Raw genomic sequence first — 15,860 nt, 5'->3', positions numbered from 1 at the left:
TGTGCTACAGATATTTCACAAATGCCAGTTGTCCTGGGTTACTTCTACAGACAAGGAAAGCCACCACTTGGTTTGGGGCTTTGATTAGTGTTTGGTAATTCAGCTTAACAGGATCCGGGCCACGTTGCGCTGCAGTCCCTGTGCAATGTACTGTACCCTGCAATGCACAGAGCTAATATTTAGATGTAAAGCTCCAAATTTATCGTCTGCAATGGCATATAATAGAGCATTCAAAGTCAGTGGGTTTTATAAGATGTTTGATGGCTGGAAATTACTAGTCTAGAAGGGTACACAAGATTAAATGTTCAGTCACTCAAACTGTGCAAGTTTACCTCAAAGACATTTTCACAATGCCTTTGGAGAAAGAAGTATTTCAACTTATTCTCACTGAATAACCAATCCTGGCCTAAGGTACAGCGTAACGATGCTTATACATCGCTCCACTGCCTCTGCAAAGCCACTTGAGCCAGTTTTGTACAACACTTCTGCGGCGGCAGCGTGAGGCGGCCCTTCAGCAGCACTCCAGCACCGGGCTCCCGGCTGGAGGCTTTCCGCCACAGAAACACGGCAAGTGCTTCAGATATTTCCCAAGTGGAGAAACCAATTGAGCTCAGCACCGTGGTCTCCAGCAAAGTGGGAGCAGAAGGTTAAGGGCCTACAATTAAGGGTGAGAGAGCTTCATCTTTGCTAGCTCAGAGGGTGAGAAAACGGCAGCTGCTCTGACAGGACTTGCTGTGTGGGGGGATCCAGGAGCACCGGGCACCTGGAGCATTGGGAGGGAAACCTCTGCAGGTTCGGGCCTTTGTGTTTTGTAGGGAATTAACAGGTGAGAAGCAGCTGTTCTCTAGAAACTACCCACGAGTGGGTTCCCACACCAGCTGCTGCTGAGGGAGCGGCCCAGGGAGGCAGAGACGGCCATGCCGGGGTGCGCGGCAGGCGCTGAGCCCCTTCCCTGCCGCCTCCCCTCGAGGGGCAGCCCGGGCCCCGGCCCAGCAGCCCGGAGGGACCCAGCTCCCCGCGGGGGAACCGCCCGCAGCGGCCGAGAGGGGCCTGTGGCCGGGGGAAGCCGGGCGAGGAGCAGGGCTGGGGCTGGTCCTGAACGCCTGTGGTTTGCCTTCGTGTTAAACCTCGAACAGGATCGCTCCGCAGCGTGCGGGGCTTTGGGCTGCAGCGGAAAGGTTGGCGAGGCCGGGCTCACCCGAGCGCAGGAGAGGAGCGGCCCGGGGGGCGCAGTGCGAGCGGGACACGCGTCCGCCAGAGCGGCCCTGTGTCCGAGGAGGGTGAGGAACACCGAGCCTACAGCCGGTGTGTGGGGAGGGAGCCCGCAGAGCCCTGATCTCTGTCCCAGGAGGTGAGGAACACCGATCCTACAGCCGGTGTGTGTGAGGGGCTCCCGCAAAGCCCTGATCTGTCCCAGGAGGTGAGGAACACCGAGCCTACAGCCGGTGCGTGTGAGGGGCTCCCGCAGAGCCCTGATCTGTCCCAGGAGCAGGAGGTGAAGAACGCCGAGCCTACAGCCGGTGTGTGGGAAGGGAGCCCACAGCGCCCTGATCTCTGTCCCAGGAGGTGAGGAACACCGAGCCTACAGCCGGTGTGTGTGAAGGGAGCCCACAGCGCCCTGATCTGTCCCAGGAGGTGAAGAACACCGAGCCTACAGCCGGGGTGTGTGAAGGGAGCCCACAGAGCCCTGCCCGGGCTGATCCAGGCCGCGGTGCCCCCGGGCATGGCCCTGACCCCGCGGGACGGCATCCGCGTGTTCCATGACTTGGAGCTGGCGCGGATCCATATCATGCAAGAAGAAGGGCAAGGAAAGAGTGCGGGAAGCAAGGCGACAGAGAAACCAGCAGACACACTCCTGATGGAGGTACAAATTAGGCATATGTTGTTCCCTGTTAGCTTCCGCTGTCACACCGATTTGGTTCTGGATTAAGCATTAATATTATTTATTTGGCTTAAGTATCCAGTCCCCTATACATCTTTTTACAATTTCATCTCATTTTTAAAAGGGCAAACTAGAAGTTTAGACTTTCTGGATTCAGAGAATATTCTGAGTTGGAAGAGACCCAGATTATCAAGGAGATAGTGACATGATATTTAACTGTTGAAATTCAGACAAGTTTTTAACTTAGTTCATCAGTTTGCTACCATTTGTTTGGTAGCCTCCATCTCTTAAGCAGCATTACAGAATTTCTCTTTTTCTCCTTAATTCAATTAGTTCAATCCTTCAGTCATTGTTAAAGCTGGTTATGTAATACAGTCCCATTTGAAATTAATTTTATTAAAAAGGACATGCAACACTCCTGTTTTGTTCTGTGCTAGCTATTATAATTATTTTACAATTAAATACCACTAGATAATTTCTGAGGTAGGTCATGTTGCCATATTTGAGTCTAGATAATGCAAGAAGTATCACAACCTGGTTAATTGGTATACAACAAAGAAGGCATTACAATTAGCGTGCAGAAGTCCTAAATTTGTTAAAAAACAGAGCTTTTCCATTCCAAAAACTTCTCATTTCCTTTTAAAAGTACTGAAATGAAATTTTAAATATTTTCTTTTAAAAATAAAGATATGCGTTTCTGTGTTCTCAGTGCTGCAATCTCAAAATGATGCTCTGAAATTTTATATAAAATTTTGAAGAGGGAGGGCATAATTTTAGTAATTATTCTTACTTAATTGTAACCAGTTAGGCTAAATGTATGTAAATGCTAAATGCAAATTTTGTCCATCACATGTAAGACTGAAAATCAGAATGAATTGGTGGCTTGCATTTTGTTGACTGCTCTGTTGATTTGCCACTAGCTATTGCCTTTAACTGAGAAAGCTGTAAAACACATTCTTTTTAAAAATAGATTGACAGAGACATTGATACCATTACATTTGAAAATAACATCCAGCAACTGAGCCCATCTGAAGAGGGGGAAGGAAAGGAAGTTTTTTCCACTGTTGGGGAAGCAAAGAGTCAGAGCTGCAAAGGGGGTGATGATTTGTCTGACTTATTCAATGGAAGTAAAGAGCAGGAATATCCAACTGCATCAGAACAAACAGCTGTAAGAAATCTCAAGAATCTAAAATTTGAGGCTTGTGCTCCACATCAGGATAAAGGTAAAAAATTAATAATCTTCATAATTAATTTCTAGATAAGGCATGTTAAGTAAGATTTTGAACTGAGGTTGAAGTTTTGCATTAAATACTCACAGTGGTAATTGTTTAGATTAGGTTAAGTCTTAACATTCTGTGGAAATTTGGAAGAAGAAATAATACCTTTAGCCCTAAGTGCTTGAAGATCTTGTTCAGGCTGATGTCATCTGCCTTGTGTTCAGGAGAGACATTTTGGATGGCATTTAGAAATTAATGGTCTTTTGAACAGTGTGTGGTATTTGAAGCCTTCAGGGAGATTTCAAAGTTAATATTGTATAAGTGCCTTTGAATAAACCTAGTAATTTATTTAGTGTCTTGACCCACTCATTCAGCTTCAAAATGTTCTTGTTTGAGGGTTTATGGTTGAGCTTAGAGTGGTTCCACATTGCCAGCTGAGGGTGGTGGGTACTTACCAATCAATACCTGTCAGCAAAGCCTTTCCCAGAGCCTAAATAAGAGTAACAGAAAATGGCTGATTTGAGATGTTAGAAACCTAAAAGTATGTTACAGAAGTTAAGGACTGACTCAAAAGAGAACAGATAAGCATCTGTTTCCCTAGAAACTGTGTGTGTACTGTAAAAATTGGATGACATCAATGGTGTTGAGTCTGTAAATGTGTGTGTTGTATCTGGAAGTTAAGGTATCTTGGCTGGGGGTCTCTATGGATACTGTACAAATTGTAAATGTCCCCTGTTTCAGTTACAGCCTTTATAGGAAGCCATTTGAGCAGTTTTAACAAAGTTAACAATGTTCCTTTGTGTGGGCATGAATCCACAATGAATAAATGACAATAAAGTGGTTTTGTTTGCTTTTACTGAAGCGAAGTGTTATCTGCACATCTCTGTGTGGTATAAAGCATTGTATAAAATGCGTTTTGTCTCAGCATGAAAATCATTACAGAGAGCACACTTGGGAGCTGAGACAACTGTTCTGGAAAGACTCTTCAAATATGACGTATTTGCCATTTCACAGTTTCAAATCTTCTTCATAACTAAAAGTGTTGCACATTTAATCTTAACTTGTTACTCTCAAAAGAAATTCATTACTCTTGTGCCCCGAACTTTATTCTATTACTTCTCCAAAGAACTGACCTTTTCCCCTCAAATTCAACCAGTAATTTTAAAGAGGCTTTCACATCATGATTTCTTTATAGGCACTTTACAGATTCAGGAGCACCAGAAAGCTGGGAATAGCTTAACCTGCCATTTCCAAATCTTTGCATAAATTTACTTAGTGCTAATTACACAGTTGTTATCAAGAAGTTTGTTGCAAGTTATAAAGATGGTACTTAGAGAGGAAATCTTATCCTGTCTTGGTAGTGAGGGCTAGAGTAGGAGTTAGGTTTCCTGGGATTAGATTCTAAACTGTATCACTAACAATTAACATAATTTTGGGGGCAAATCACTTAAGTCTTAATGAATCCTTTGATGTAGAAGTTTGAAGTAGTTTTACCCAGACTAGAGGGACTCTTTAGAAATTGGTACCATTTTTAGAAAGAGTAAAGTCATTATTTTGTTGCATGTATAGTGTAAATGTGTCTTTGTTCCAACAGGAGAAAAAGAATTCAACTGTTTTTTCTGCCCATTCACCTCAGCCAAGCTGTCGAGTCTCAGGCGTCATTTGAAAATCCATTCGGATGAGAAACGTCACGTGTGTCACCTCTGCCCGAAGGCCTTCCGCACAGCAGCTCTGCTGCACAACCATGTGAACACACATACAGGTACCTAAGGCTTCAAAATGCTTCATGTTGCATACTGTCTTCAAAACTGACTTAGCAGGCAAGTGGCTTTGCCTTACAGCTGTGTTCTGTGATCATTTTATGCTTGGAAATTCCTCTGATTTTCTGTGGTGTTCCGCACGAAAAGACATGGTCTGTAGTTAGGAACTCTGTGTGTGTGTATTTGGTTTTTTTTGTTAAGTACCATTCTAACAATTCTTGTCAGCTGAACAGTGACTTCAGCTGTGCTTCATTCCTGCATGCAGAATAGAATTTTCTGTGATGTTTTCATTTTGCTAAATAAACATATGAAGCAAAGTGATAAATTGTGTTTATAATAAACTCACTGTGTACATATATATGGAAGAAATTCTCTACTGGGAGAGTGGTGAGGCACTGGCACAGGTTGCCCAGAGAATCTGTGGCTGCCCCATCCCTGGCAGTGTCCAGGGCCAGGTTGACCAGGGCTTGGAGCAACCTGGGATGGTGGAAGGTGTCCCTGCCCATGGCAGGGGGTAGAACAAAGTGAGCTTTAAGGTCCCTTCCAACCCAAATCATTTTATGGTTTATTGTATGTAAAAAATCAGAACATCAGAAAAGGTTCTATTAAAAAATTCTGCGTGTTGATGTAAGGCAGACAAATCACTTTGTTGTGGTGTTGAGTAAAAGTCTCACATGTATTGCTGCAGGGAACAAACCCCATAAATGCAGTGAGTGTGACACAGCCTTTGTGACTCGGGGGGAGCTTGCACGACACAGGAGGTACAAGCACACTTTGGAGAAGCCTTTCAAGTGCACAATATGTGACTACTCCAGTGTAGAAGTAAGTACAGCCTTACTGAATCTTTTGGGGGGGTGTGAAGGTTTTCATCTGCCAGGATTTTAATGTACATACAGTTTTTGCCCAGATTTTTTAACCGTGAGAAGTCCAGGCTCTGCTGATGGCCTTGGACACACTGATGGATTGTGTTTATCTGTTATGGTGCTGCAGTGTTACTGCAAGGTGGCTGATGGCTACAGCTTTGTGGTGCCATGCATTTATTTCATTACATTTCATTTCATTGCAATACATTCCATTACATTTCATTTGTGTGCACATCTTTTCATCCCCATCATCTTGTAAAAAAGGAACAAGTAACCTGAATTCCTGGAACCCTTATTTGTCCCTGTAGAATTTGCAAATGTGTTGGTCCAAATTAATATTCATACAATTATTTTTTTTTAACTAGTTGCATTATAAGAGCTTTTTCTCTTTTGTTATGCTAAAATTGCTGCTAGACAATGTGTTTGTGTGATTTTGATCCTACAAAAGCATTACAAAGTCCTCATTTACACTGCATTCCATGTACTGTAGGACAATACCAGCTAATGTCTAAAAAGAAGTTCAGGTATTTTGTTTATATGCTTGATGATGTATGAGTTTTTTCCAAGACTAGAATTTTCTTCATCAGGAATAAAATACCTGAGAGTCTGCTTAAGGGTGCAGTTGGAAATTTTAATTGAATTGGGTGCACAGGCTTTTAGAAATGCACCTGTGATTGAATCACTACCACAGTTTAGTGGATGTTCAATATCTGAATTTGTGCTGTGTCCAGATCTAAAGCTGTAAGCAATCCTGAACTTTATTCCATGCACCTTATCTTAGTAATTAGATTTTTGATAGCTTGCATCCTTAAAAAGCCTGACAGCTGATATTAAATTACCCTGTTCTTTCCCTTGTTTCAATAAGGAGCATTCAGCATTCACTGCTGTTACAGAACTCACATTCTTGTAAGCTTTACCTGAATGAAGAAAGCTGAAAGAGCTCTCCAGTACTGCCACACAAATTATTGGACTTTTGTGTATCAGAGGTTGCCAGTCATGTTTAATTTTATTTAAGTGAATAGTAGTGCAGATTTGAAGGAATCTAGCAGTGAATTCATTAATTGTGTTCATAAATGGAAGAACTGAACATTTGATAACTCCCAGTCACATACCTGCAATATTTATGTAGAACATATCAGAAAAACAGCATAATAAAAGTAGAATTGAATTAAACTTTGTAACTCAGGTGCTTCATTGGGACTTGAAGGTGAATAGACTCTGCATAATGAGTTTGGTCTTTCATTTATTTTCCTGAGTGTTTTCAAAGAATTTTATGTTTGGTATATCCAAGTAGCCTGACAGTAGTAGGTATCCTCTTTTTAAAATTTTATCTATTTTGTTTTTATTATAAAATGTCCCATTTTGCTAATGTGGACACTAAATAAGGAAGCAAGATAATATGGGGGAAAAATGCAGAAGTGTCCCAAAACCACAGCAGGCAGGTTGTGCAGGGAAAACCACAGATGTGAGAGTGCTAATTCTGGGATTAATACAATTAGAAGTGTAAAATTGCTTACATCTTAATGAAATGTATCTCTAAGGTAGATGTTACTTTAGAAAATCTCTCGTTTCTCTCTGAGGCCAGCAAGATGAGACGCCACGTGCGCTCGCACACCGGAGAGCGGCCCTACCCCTGTCACCTGTGCAGCTATGCCAGCAAAGATGCCTGCAAACTGAAAAGGCACATGTTAACTCACACAGGTAGCATGCTGGGCTACTGATCAAGTCCAGGGCCTCAGCTCCTTCATGTTCATAGGGTTAGAGCAATCTTATTTCGGCCTCGAAATTAACCCTTTTTTAATTTGTGATTTGGAGTAAAAACATGTTTTCTTTCAGTGTTCTGGATTTGGCAGTTGGAAGCCCAGTAGTTCGTCTTGCTGTTGCTCCTAAACTTACTTTATATTAGAGAAATATTTCATTTTCTGTGGGTCAGGTTGTCACTTTTATTTCTCAGTTAGTTGATTTTACATGGAGATATATCTATGAAGATTTTTAACTCTCTTTTCAGAACATGCATACTGTTGTGACCCCAGATTGCCAGCAACTAATTTGGTCAACAAAGTATTAAATTGCTTTAATATTGGAAGCAGTGTGTTCTTGTCATAACTCTGTAACATGCAAGTCATCTCAGGGGCAGTGGGTATCAATCCTGTACTTCAGGGTTTAACTTGGCTCAATTATGATATGTAATTTGTGCTCTGATTAATGTTTTAGGTTGAATCAGAGTGTGACAGCATGGTTTGAATCAAATTTTCCAAATATTCCCACTTGTCACGCATTGGTTCGTATCTTGAGACAGTTTGGTGCAATTAAACTGAATTATTTTTTTATGAGAGTCCAACTGGAAGTGTTTGAGTGTTACCCATTCCTGGCAGGGGCTTCTTCCACAGAACCAGACTGGAGTTGCTTCAAAGCTGTGCCACTTGCCAGTGTTGATGTAATTTTTAATGGTAGTCACACCTGATGTGGCTTTTTGGGGAAGAAAGGCAATAAAATAATTTCCTAATTCCCCTTCCCACCATTATCAATGGCTGATGGTGTGTCACTCTTATCATGATGTTTTACTGCTGTTCACTTTCTCTCCTTGCATATTTGAAGATAATTCTGCATTTTTGTAGATGAAGAATTCAAGGAAGAATAGATGATAATTTAAAATAATTCCTGGTTCCTAGTTTAGAATTATATAAATGGCTTTATGCTTCAGCAGTTTGACTTGTGGACTCAGAAAACCAAGATTTTGTGTTGCAATCAGTTATGTAAACTTCTGGAGACTTGTTTGGCCTTTTGTGCACTGTCAACTAATATTAACTTTTGGTTGATCCGGAGACTGTTGCTGTTAGAACATGGATGTTGAATTCTGTGGGAATTTGAATTTATATTAAATAAGTAGAGTTTCTAAGCATATCTTATTTTAATTTCTTTTTAATAGGTGAAAAACGCTATGAATGTTACGTTTGCCAAGCCAGATTCACTCAGAGTGGTACCATGAAAATCCATGTGTTACAGAAACATGGAGAAAATGTGCCAAAACACCAATGTCCACATTGTAGTACTTTCCTTTCCCGAAAAAGTGACTTGGGTGAGTTTAAAGGAAAACACTGACAGCAAAATGTAGAGATAAGTAGAGGTGAAATCTCTAATTTTCACAAAATTTCACCAAATATGTTATAGCTGACTTCATATTATCACAGAATAGTTTAAGTAAAAAGTATTTGTGGTTTTACAGGTAAATTCTTCCTGCAAGGAGATGTGGTGACATCTTGTGGTTGATATTTTAATTTGTTTAAAATGCAAAGTAGCAAATATTTAGCTTTTTCTGTTTTATTATTTGCTTGATACCTGTGGTACTGTGACCCTCTGTTTTTTCAGAAGAAGTGTTGGCAGGAATAGAGCTGGCCAGTAACAAAAAAACCTATATAGAACTTTAAGTTTCCAGAAATACATGAAAATTCTGTGTTAAGCCTAGATTTTTTAAAGTATTTGATTTGTTAAATGATTTCCACTGAAATCAGTAAGATTCAGGCTTATAACTGCTTGATTTCTTTGGGAAGTTACAACATCTTGCTGCATCTTTTGTTTAATCTTAAACTAATTTGTGTATTTTACCCCACTGCAGAGGGCACGGAAGGTTCTTTTTTGCTTTCCTTTACAAGATTTGCATTTCTCAGGGTTATACACAGCCCAGTTCTTGTTCAAAACTCTGAAAAAAAACCCCTTGCCATTAAAACGAGTTGTTTTGAATACCTGTCCAGGTGTCCACCTGAGGAATCTGCATTCCTACATGGAAGAGGCAGTGAAGTGCAGGGACTGTGAGGCAGCTTTCCACGAGCGCTACGCCTTCCTTCAGCACAGGAAGACTCACAGGAGAGAGAAAAGCTTCAGGTGTGCCCAGGTGTGCACATGTAACCAGGTATTCCAGTTCCTGGGAAAATACTGCTCACTCTGGTGCTGGTGTTGTGGGACACAGTTGGCTTTGGGGTTATAGGTACCTTAAGAAAATAAAAACTTTTGTGACTGCAGTCCAACTGAAATAGTGTAGTGGTGCTTATTTCCAGGGTAAATCTTTCACAAATTGAAATGGATATGCTGGAAGGATGAGTCTATCTTCTTGATAAATCTTTTGTATTGGACTGCTTAGAAATATAATGTAAGAGAAGTCACTTTTAGGGATGTTGTGATAAAGAACAAAATGCAGCATTTGAGCCTGAAATGTGATTTTCAGTGGTGATGCAGAATAAATTCAGTCTGAACTGAAAAATTTATTTTAAAGAGTACTTTTAGGACAGCTAGAACCCATTCAGCAAGGAAAGTAAGAAATTATTATTCACTTCAAAACCATATGCAATGAGAACATATTCTCATTTTGGCTTAACTGTGCACTCTTTAAAGTAAATGTGACCCTTTTTCCACATACAGATTTTACATGTGAAACTTTATTGCTTATCCAGGAACCAGAAAATGATAAATTTTATTTTATACCCACCAAATGGCAATGTTCTTTTAAAGCAGTATTTTAATATATATTCTGGAAAATCTTCAGGACTTTTATGGAAGTTGTTAACTAAGTCAGTCTTCCACTTAGTGTTCCAGCATTTGTCTGTCAGAGCCATCTTTGCTTTGTGTCTGTTAAATTGCTTACATGGATTAATATTTGATTGATATATTTGTTCTTCATTATGCTAACAGAGTAATATGTGTAAGCGTGCTGAAAACTGTGGATTGGTGAAGGCAAAAACTGCTGCACCCAGAAAAGGAATCAAAGGCAAAAATAAAATCCATGAGAATCCAAAGTGTTCTAAGCCAGAAGGTAATCAGTGACTAAGTTAGGATTTAATCATGTAAATTAGAATCAAGACTAAAAGGCTAAGGCATTGAATCTTCCCTGCTGCTTAATTGCTGTTTCACAGTGAAGCTAATAATGGAAGAATATTTGAGAATAGGCTTTATTGTGTCAGAAATTCTTGTCCTGTGAGTTGGGTCTCTGCACAGGTACCATCCCTGCTCCAGTTCCTGAACCCCCTTTTTAGCAATGCTTTCAGATGATCTTTGTGGAGTAAGAGACAAGAATGGAGACACACCTTAGGCCTCGGTGTCCCTAAACCTCACCCTTTGTATCAGATTGTATCTGCACTGAGAGAAAATTTGATGTGGTGAGAAGAAAAAATGTTGGAGCTTTTCTGAATCTAATGAATATATATCAGCAGCTGAGTTTACATTAGCATTGACACTTCTGTTTTCACTGGTGAGGCTGTAATGGTATGGTTAGAGAGAAGTGTTACAGCTGCAGTGTTTATGTTTTTGTAGTAATTAGATTTTGCTGCTTATTAATGTTTTCCTACATGCAAACAATTTCTTTTTGATATCTTGTAAATACCTTCATCTGAAAGCTTGATTTTCTGGAGCTGTGATAATGTGTCTTCAGATGTTGTTCATGCAAATATTCAGTTCATTAATTGACTCACACAAAACCTAGAAATTTCTGTGCTGGTCCGGAAGGTTTTCCCCAAAACTGACATTTGCAAGTATTTATAAATCACTGTCCACTTCTTGCACAACTTGCAGAGGCCTGTGGGATCCACAGTGTGGCTTTGCAGATGATGGCTTGTGAGTCTGAGCCTGTCAGTGATTTGCTGTTGCTAATAATTAAAAAAGAAAAAGGATACATATGATAATTAAGTTTCCAGTTTAAAAATGCTTAGTTTTCCTCTGATGAGAATACCAAACTCAGTAACATGGCTTGTAATGTAATATTCAACAGGAGATATATTCATTCCCCAAGTAAAGTGCTAGATAAAAGATGTGGCAGCATTTTCTCCACCAAATAAATTGCATACTTGTTAAATTTATTGAAATATTTACATGTCTTTCTGGTTAATCATCCCAATATTTAATTTTTTTTTTTAAAGTTGGCCTGAAATTCTTCCCAGGTGACTCTACTGCGAAAAATGAACGTTGTGCCAGTGAGATTGTTCCTGTTTCAGATGGGGCAGAAACAACAACTCCAGGGGAGCACAGAGCAGAAGCAACTCATTAAACATATCCTCAACATGAAGGACAAATAATGCACAGACAGACTGGTCTTTGTCCTCAGTAGCTGTAACTGAGCAGTTCAAAGTGTGGAACTACCTCCACTTAGAAAGGTGGAAAAGGTGCTGGTTGGAAGCTGTTGAAGCCCTTCTGTGCCCATGTTTCTCCTTGTTTCAGTTTCTACTGTGCAACCTAAACACCATTGCAAAGTGTGAAAGTTAGAGGCAACTTTCACCTGGTTTGTTACTTACAGGTAATAACAGAATGGCAAAAAATCAGCTAATTTCAGAGTTATTTATTAAATAATAGATTGGTTTTTTCCCCTTACATTTGTTTTTTTCCAGCTTTACTTACAGAATTGCAAATCTGAGGCAAGTTTATCCCTCAGTATCACTGAGAGCTGCCTGAATTTCAGTGTTTGTAATTTGCTGAGGTGAGCAAATGAAAGGCAATGATTTTTTAGTACAAGGTACATTTACTAAATCTCCTTTCTGCAAACACTCTAGTTTCTAATCGAATTCATGATGCAATAGAATGAATGACACAATTTTGTGGAAAAGCACCATTTTTTATGCCTCATACTACTGGTAATTAGAAACTAATCTTTTGTCTGAGTATTTCTCAGCTCAGTTAGCTGAGCAGACACAACTGCATGACAAAAATGAAGCAGGAACAGAGTGGCAGACAAATGTGGAGGACCCCCAAATTCTGGGAGTGTAAAACCTTCTGTGACCTTAAGCTGACTCTTTTTGAATGCAGGTGGGATCTAATGAATGCAGGTGGGTTTTCTTTAACCAGCCTTGCAAGTGTTCCCATGTAAATTTGTGGTCCTCCATTTAGCACCAGATCCAAACCATACCCACGCCTTTGATTTTAATTAGATCTTCAATAAAGCACAACTGTGCTATTTAGGAAAGTTCATGTTTATAGTATACTTAAAAATCAGAAAATAATTTAACTGTCAAATACATTTCTGTAACTTTCCTTAGGTTATAAGAACTACTGGGTTTAACTCTTAATAATTTCTAGTCATTACAGTAAGTACTATTAATTGTTATGATTCATTACAATGATCACAATTGCCATTTATGCACTGTTCACACATTTTTTTGTCATTTATAATTAATACTTGGAAGCCTCATAAAATCTTAAATACTTTTAAAATATTCATCTTTAATGCTGCTATTCTTATGTTACATTTCATTATAAATAAGTAGCAGCATAACTAACAAATATTAATAATATTAGGTCATGTAACAACTGAATTTAATTGAAATGCCAAACCCTCATCCCAATTTCAAGATTAACATCTGTGTTTAACTTCATTATGGTGTGGAATTTGACCAGTATTAAATGGTTTGGGTTTGCAGGTTGGGCAGGCTGTGGTTGCAGGTTCTGCTGATGTGGTCAGGGACAGAGAATTCCTGTGCTGTGCACCCACGTGAGCTGCAGGCTCACAGCAACTGCAACTTTTAACTTTTTTTTTTACTTTGAAAAATGAAACAATGAAACTTTATGTTTTTTCCATTTAGTTTATTAACATAGCATCTTTATCCTGTGCTTGGTGACATGTCTACATTCCTGTTCTAGGGGAACTTCTTTAATTCAGCTGCTGTTCTGTGGCCCAAAGCAGTGCCAGGAGCTCTGTGCCACGCAGTGTCCCCAGTATCTCTGTGCTCAGTGGGCAGATAAGGGAGGATGTTGGGATTAGCAGCAGATAATTGCCGTCTTAAATAAATAATCCCATTTACAGAGACCACACCAAAGGCCTCACCAAGACCTTCATCAATCATCTCAGTCAAACACATGAACAGGAATTACCACTTTGGCAACAGAAACCTCCTTCAGTTTGGTAGCAAGCTCTGAAAAGTCAGAGGGCTTGAATTCATTTAGATTCCTTTTTGATTCTGTCCCTCCATTACATTCAGTGTTTATAAAGTTTCATATTGATTGCTCTGTGTCTGTTTTCATGCTGGTAAAATTTCAGGAAGTTCATTTGTTCTTACAAGTGACAGGACTTAAGAATACTTTTATTCATTATAATTGCTTAAATAATATTGTTAACTTTATTCTTGTTGAGCTGTTTCCATTTGTGTTAGAAATTTTAAGCAGCAGATTGCTTGGTTAAAATTAATTTTAGAAGTTGTTTAAATTCCTTGATCAATTTGCTGAATATATATTGTTCATTTGAATTGTTAATAACAAAGCTGACTCACTCTGTGCTGACATCTGAAAATCAGACTACATAGAGTGGAATGTGAATGTAGTAATAAAAGATATTTTTATCTCTGAACTTTCAAATTATTATTTCAGTAGTTAGAAGCTATGAATGTGTCATTTTGGAAATCAAGAAAGAATGCTTTGACCTCCTCAGGAGCCATTGCTAGTGGCCTTATGCTTTTTAACAGCAGTGATTGTTCTTCATGATTAAGAGTTTGCATAACTATGCAAATGCAAATACTTGCCTCACTATTCTGATTTATGTTTTACAAAGATAATTTGATTTCATTGTATTAGTCACATATTTTAGACCAGTAGATATGTATTAATATCTTTTAAAGCAATACATATTCTGAACCGATGCCAAATTTATAATATTTTAATTTACTAATTGTGGAGGAGTTGTTAAATACACGGGAATTATTCATGTCTGAAACAGATAATAATGGAGTGTTCTGTAGCATTATGTAACAGTGTTCTGAGATAATTCAGTTATTTGGGAAAGAAGAGGAAACTTGCATTCTGAGTTTCCTCTGCAAGCTGAAGTTGTCTATGCTTTAAATAGTTAATGTGTGAGGAAATACAGTTTTGCACAGACCCAGCTGATAAAATACCGAGAAAGAGTAAAACCAGGCCTTTGGATACGTTTTTTTTTACTATTTAGGCTCTGTAATAAAACAGACTTGACACAGGAGTAGCTTCAATGATGCTAAAATGTGACGTGACCTGGCGGAAGTGATGTGTCAATTAGAATGAACTGCGTCCTGAAATTTGGAAGAATTGACCTCAGAGGAATCCTGAAGAAAAGAAGAAGGAGCTGAGACTGGAAGTTGGCTCTGCTGTTCCTGCAGGAGCTCCTGCCAGAGTTCAGGGGCAGTGCTGGTCCGGGATCGGTCATTCCTACCCATGGTCATTCCCGGTCCGGTATCGGTCATTCCCGGTCCGGTATCGGTCATTCCTGCCCGTGGTCATTCCCGGTCCGGTGTCGGTCATTCCGGGTCCGGTGTCGGTCATTCCTGGCTGTGGTCATTCCCGGTCCGGTGTCGGTCATTCCCGGTCCGGTATCGGTCATTCCTGCCCGTGGTCATTCCCGGTCCGGTGTCGGTCATTCCGGGTCCGGTGTCGGTCATTCCTGGCTGTGGTCATTCCCGGTCCGGTGTCGGTCATTCCGGGTCCGGTGTCGGTCATTCCCGGCGCTGCCCGCAGGTGGCAGCACGGGGCCGCCTGGGAGCTGCCGGGAAGCCGCTCCAAGGTGCTGGAATTGCTGCCTCAGTTTCCCCCGGCCCGTCCCTCCCTCCCTTTGGCCGCGTCCAGGCGATACGAAAAGAGCTCTCTCTGTCCCTTAGCAGGTTCCGAACTCCTGATGTCGCTACCGAGTGGTGTCACCCCATCCAGGGGAGAGGATGGGGAGAGCGCTGCGCCTTGTCTTGGGGATGGGCTGGGGCTGCCTTGTTGTGCCTGGAACGGGAATTTTCGCCCGGTGGGACTGACAGAGGCTCAGCTGGTCCCTGCACGTTCATGGACTGTGACAGCTCTTCAGCACTGCTCGTGCCTCCACTGTGTTTGTGTTTCCCTTTGGCTGAGCTGGCTCCATGGAAGGTCAGGTCAGCGGCACCAGTGCAAGGCAGGTGCAGGGAGCCTGCACTAGGGCATGTCAATATATTTCCTGTTGCTGATAAATCTTTTTAACATACCAAGAAAGTTACTGTTTGTTGATAATTTAAGCAGCTTATCTAAGAAGTCTTTACTTAAAGAGATGTTAGGGCTTTTAACAAGCAGCACATTTGTTAGGTGAATTTTCAAGTCCTTTAAGGCAAGGTGAAGTGGGCACAGGCCATGAGGAGTGACCTGGCCCTTTGATAAAGGAGGAGCTTGTCAAGTCCAGTGGATT

General features: G+C 40.6%; 1 protein-coding gene across 1 annotated transcript; it reads left to right on the top strand.

Moving 5' to 3' along the window:
* The first annotated feature begins 917 nt into the window (after window positions 1–917).
* Window positions 918–11,756, top strand: CTCFL (CCCTC-binding factor like). Its single transcript, XM_041417767.1, has 10 exons — window positions 918–1,280; window positions 1,706–1,891; window positions 2,898–3,105; window positions 4,694–4,861; window positions 5,548–5,681; window positions 7,303–7,423; window positions 8,652–8,801; window positions 9,475–9,632; window positions 10,409–10,529; window positions 11,629–11,756. Exons 1-10 carry the CDS (start codon window positions 918–920, stop codon window positions 11,754–11,756), a joined length of 1,737 nt encoding a protein of 578 aa, XP_041273701.1.
* Window positions 11,757–15,860: the final 4,104 nt, after the last annotated feature.

The sequence above is a fragment of the Onychostruthus taczanowskii genome, unplaced genomic scaffold (assembly GCF_017590055.1).
Source record: "Onychostruthus taczanowskii isolate IOZ18803 unplaced genomic scaffold, ASM1759005v1 scaffold57, whole genome shotgun sequence".
NCBI lineage: Eukaryota > Metazoa > Chordata > Aves > Passeriformes > Passeridae > Onychostruthus > Onychostruthus taczanowskii.
Note: the sequence above shows the minus strand (reverse complement) of the source record. Positions and strands in the feature narration are given on the sequence as shown.

Coding starts and splice junctions, on each gene's coding strand:
- CTCFL (XM_041417767.1), top strand. CDS start 918: ATGCCGGGGTGCGCGGCAGGCGCTGAGCCCCTTCCCTGCCGCCTCCCC. Junction 1,281..1,705: donor CGGCCCTGTGTCCGAGGAGG/GTGAGGAACACC, acceptor GGGCTGATCCAG/GCCGCGGTGCCCCCGGGCAT. Junction 8,802..9,474: donor TTCCCGAAAAAGTGACTTGG/GTGAGTTTAAAG, acceptor ATACCTGTCCAG/GTGTCCACCTGAGGAATCTG.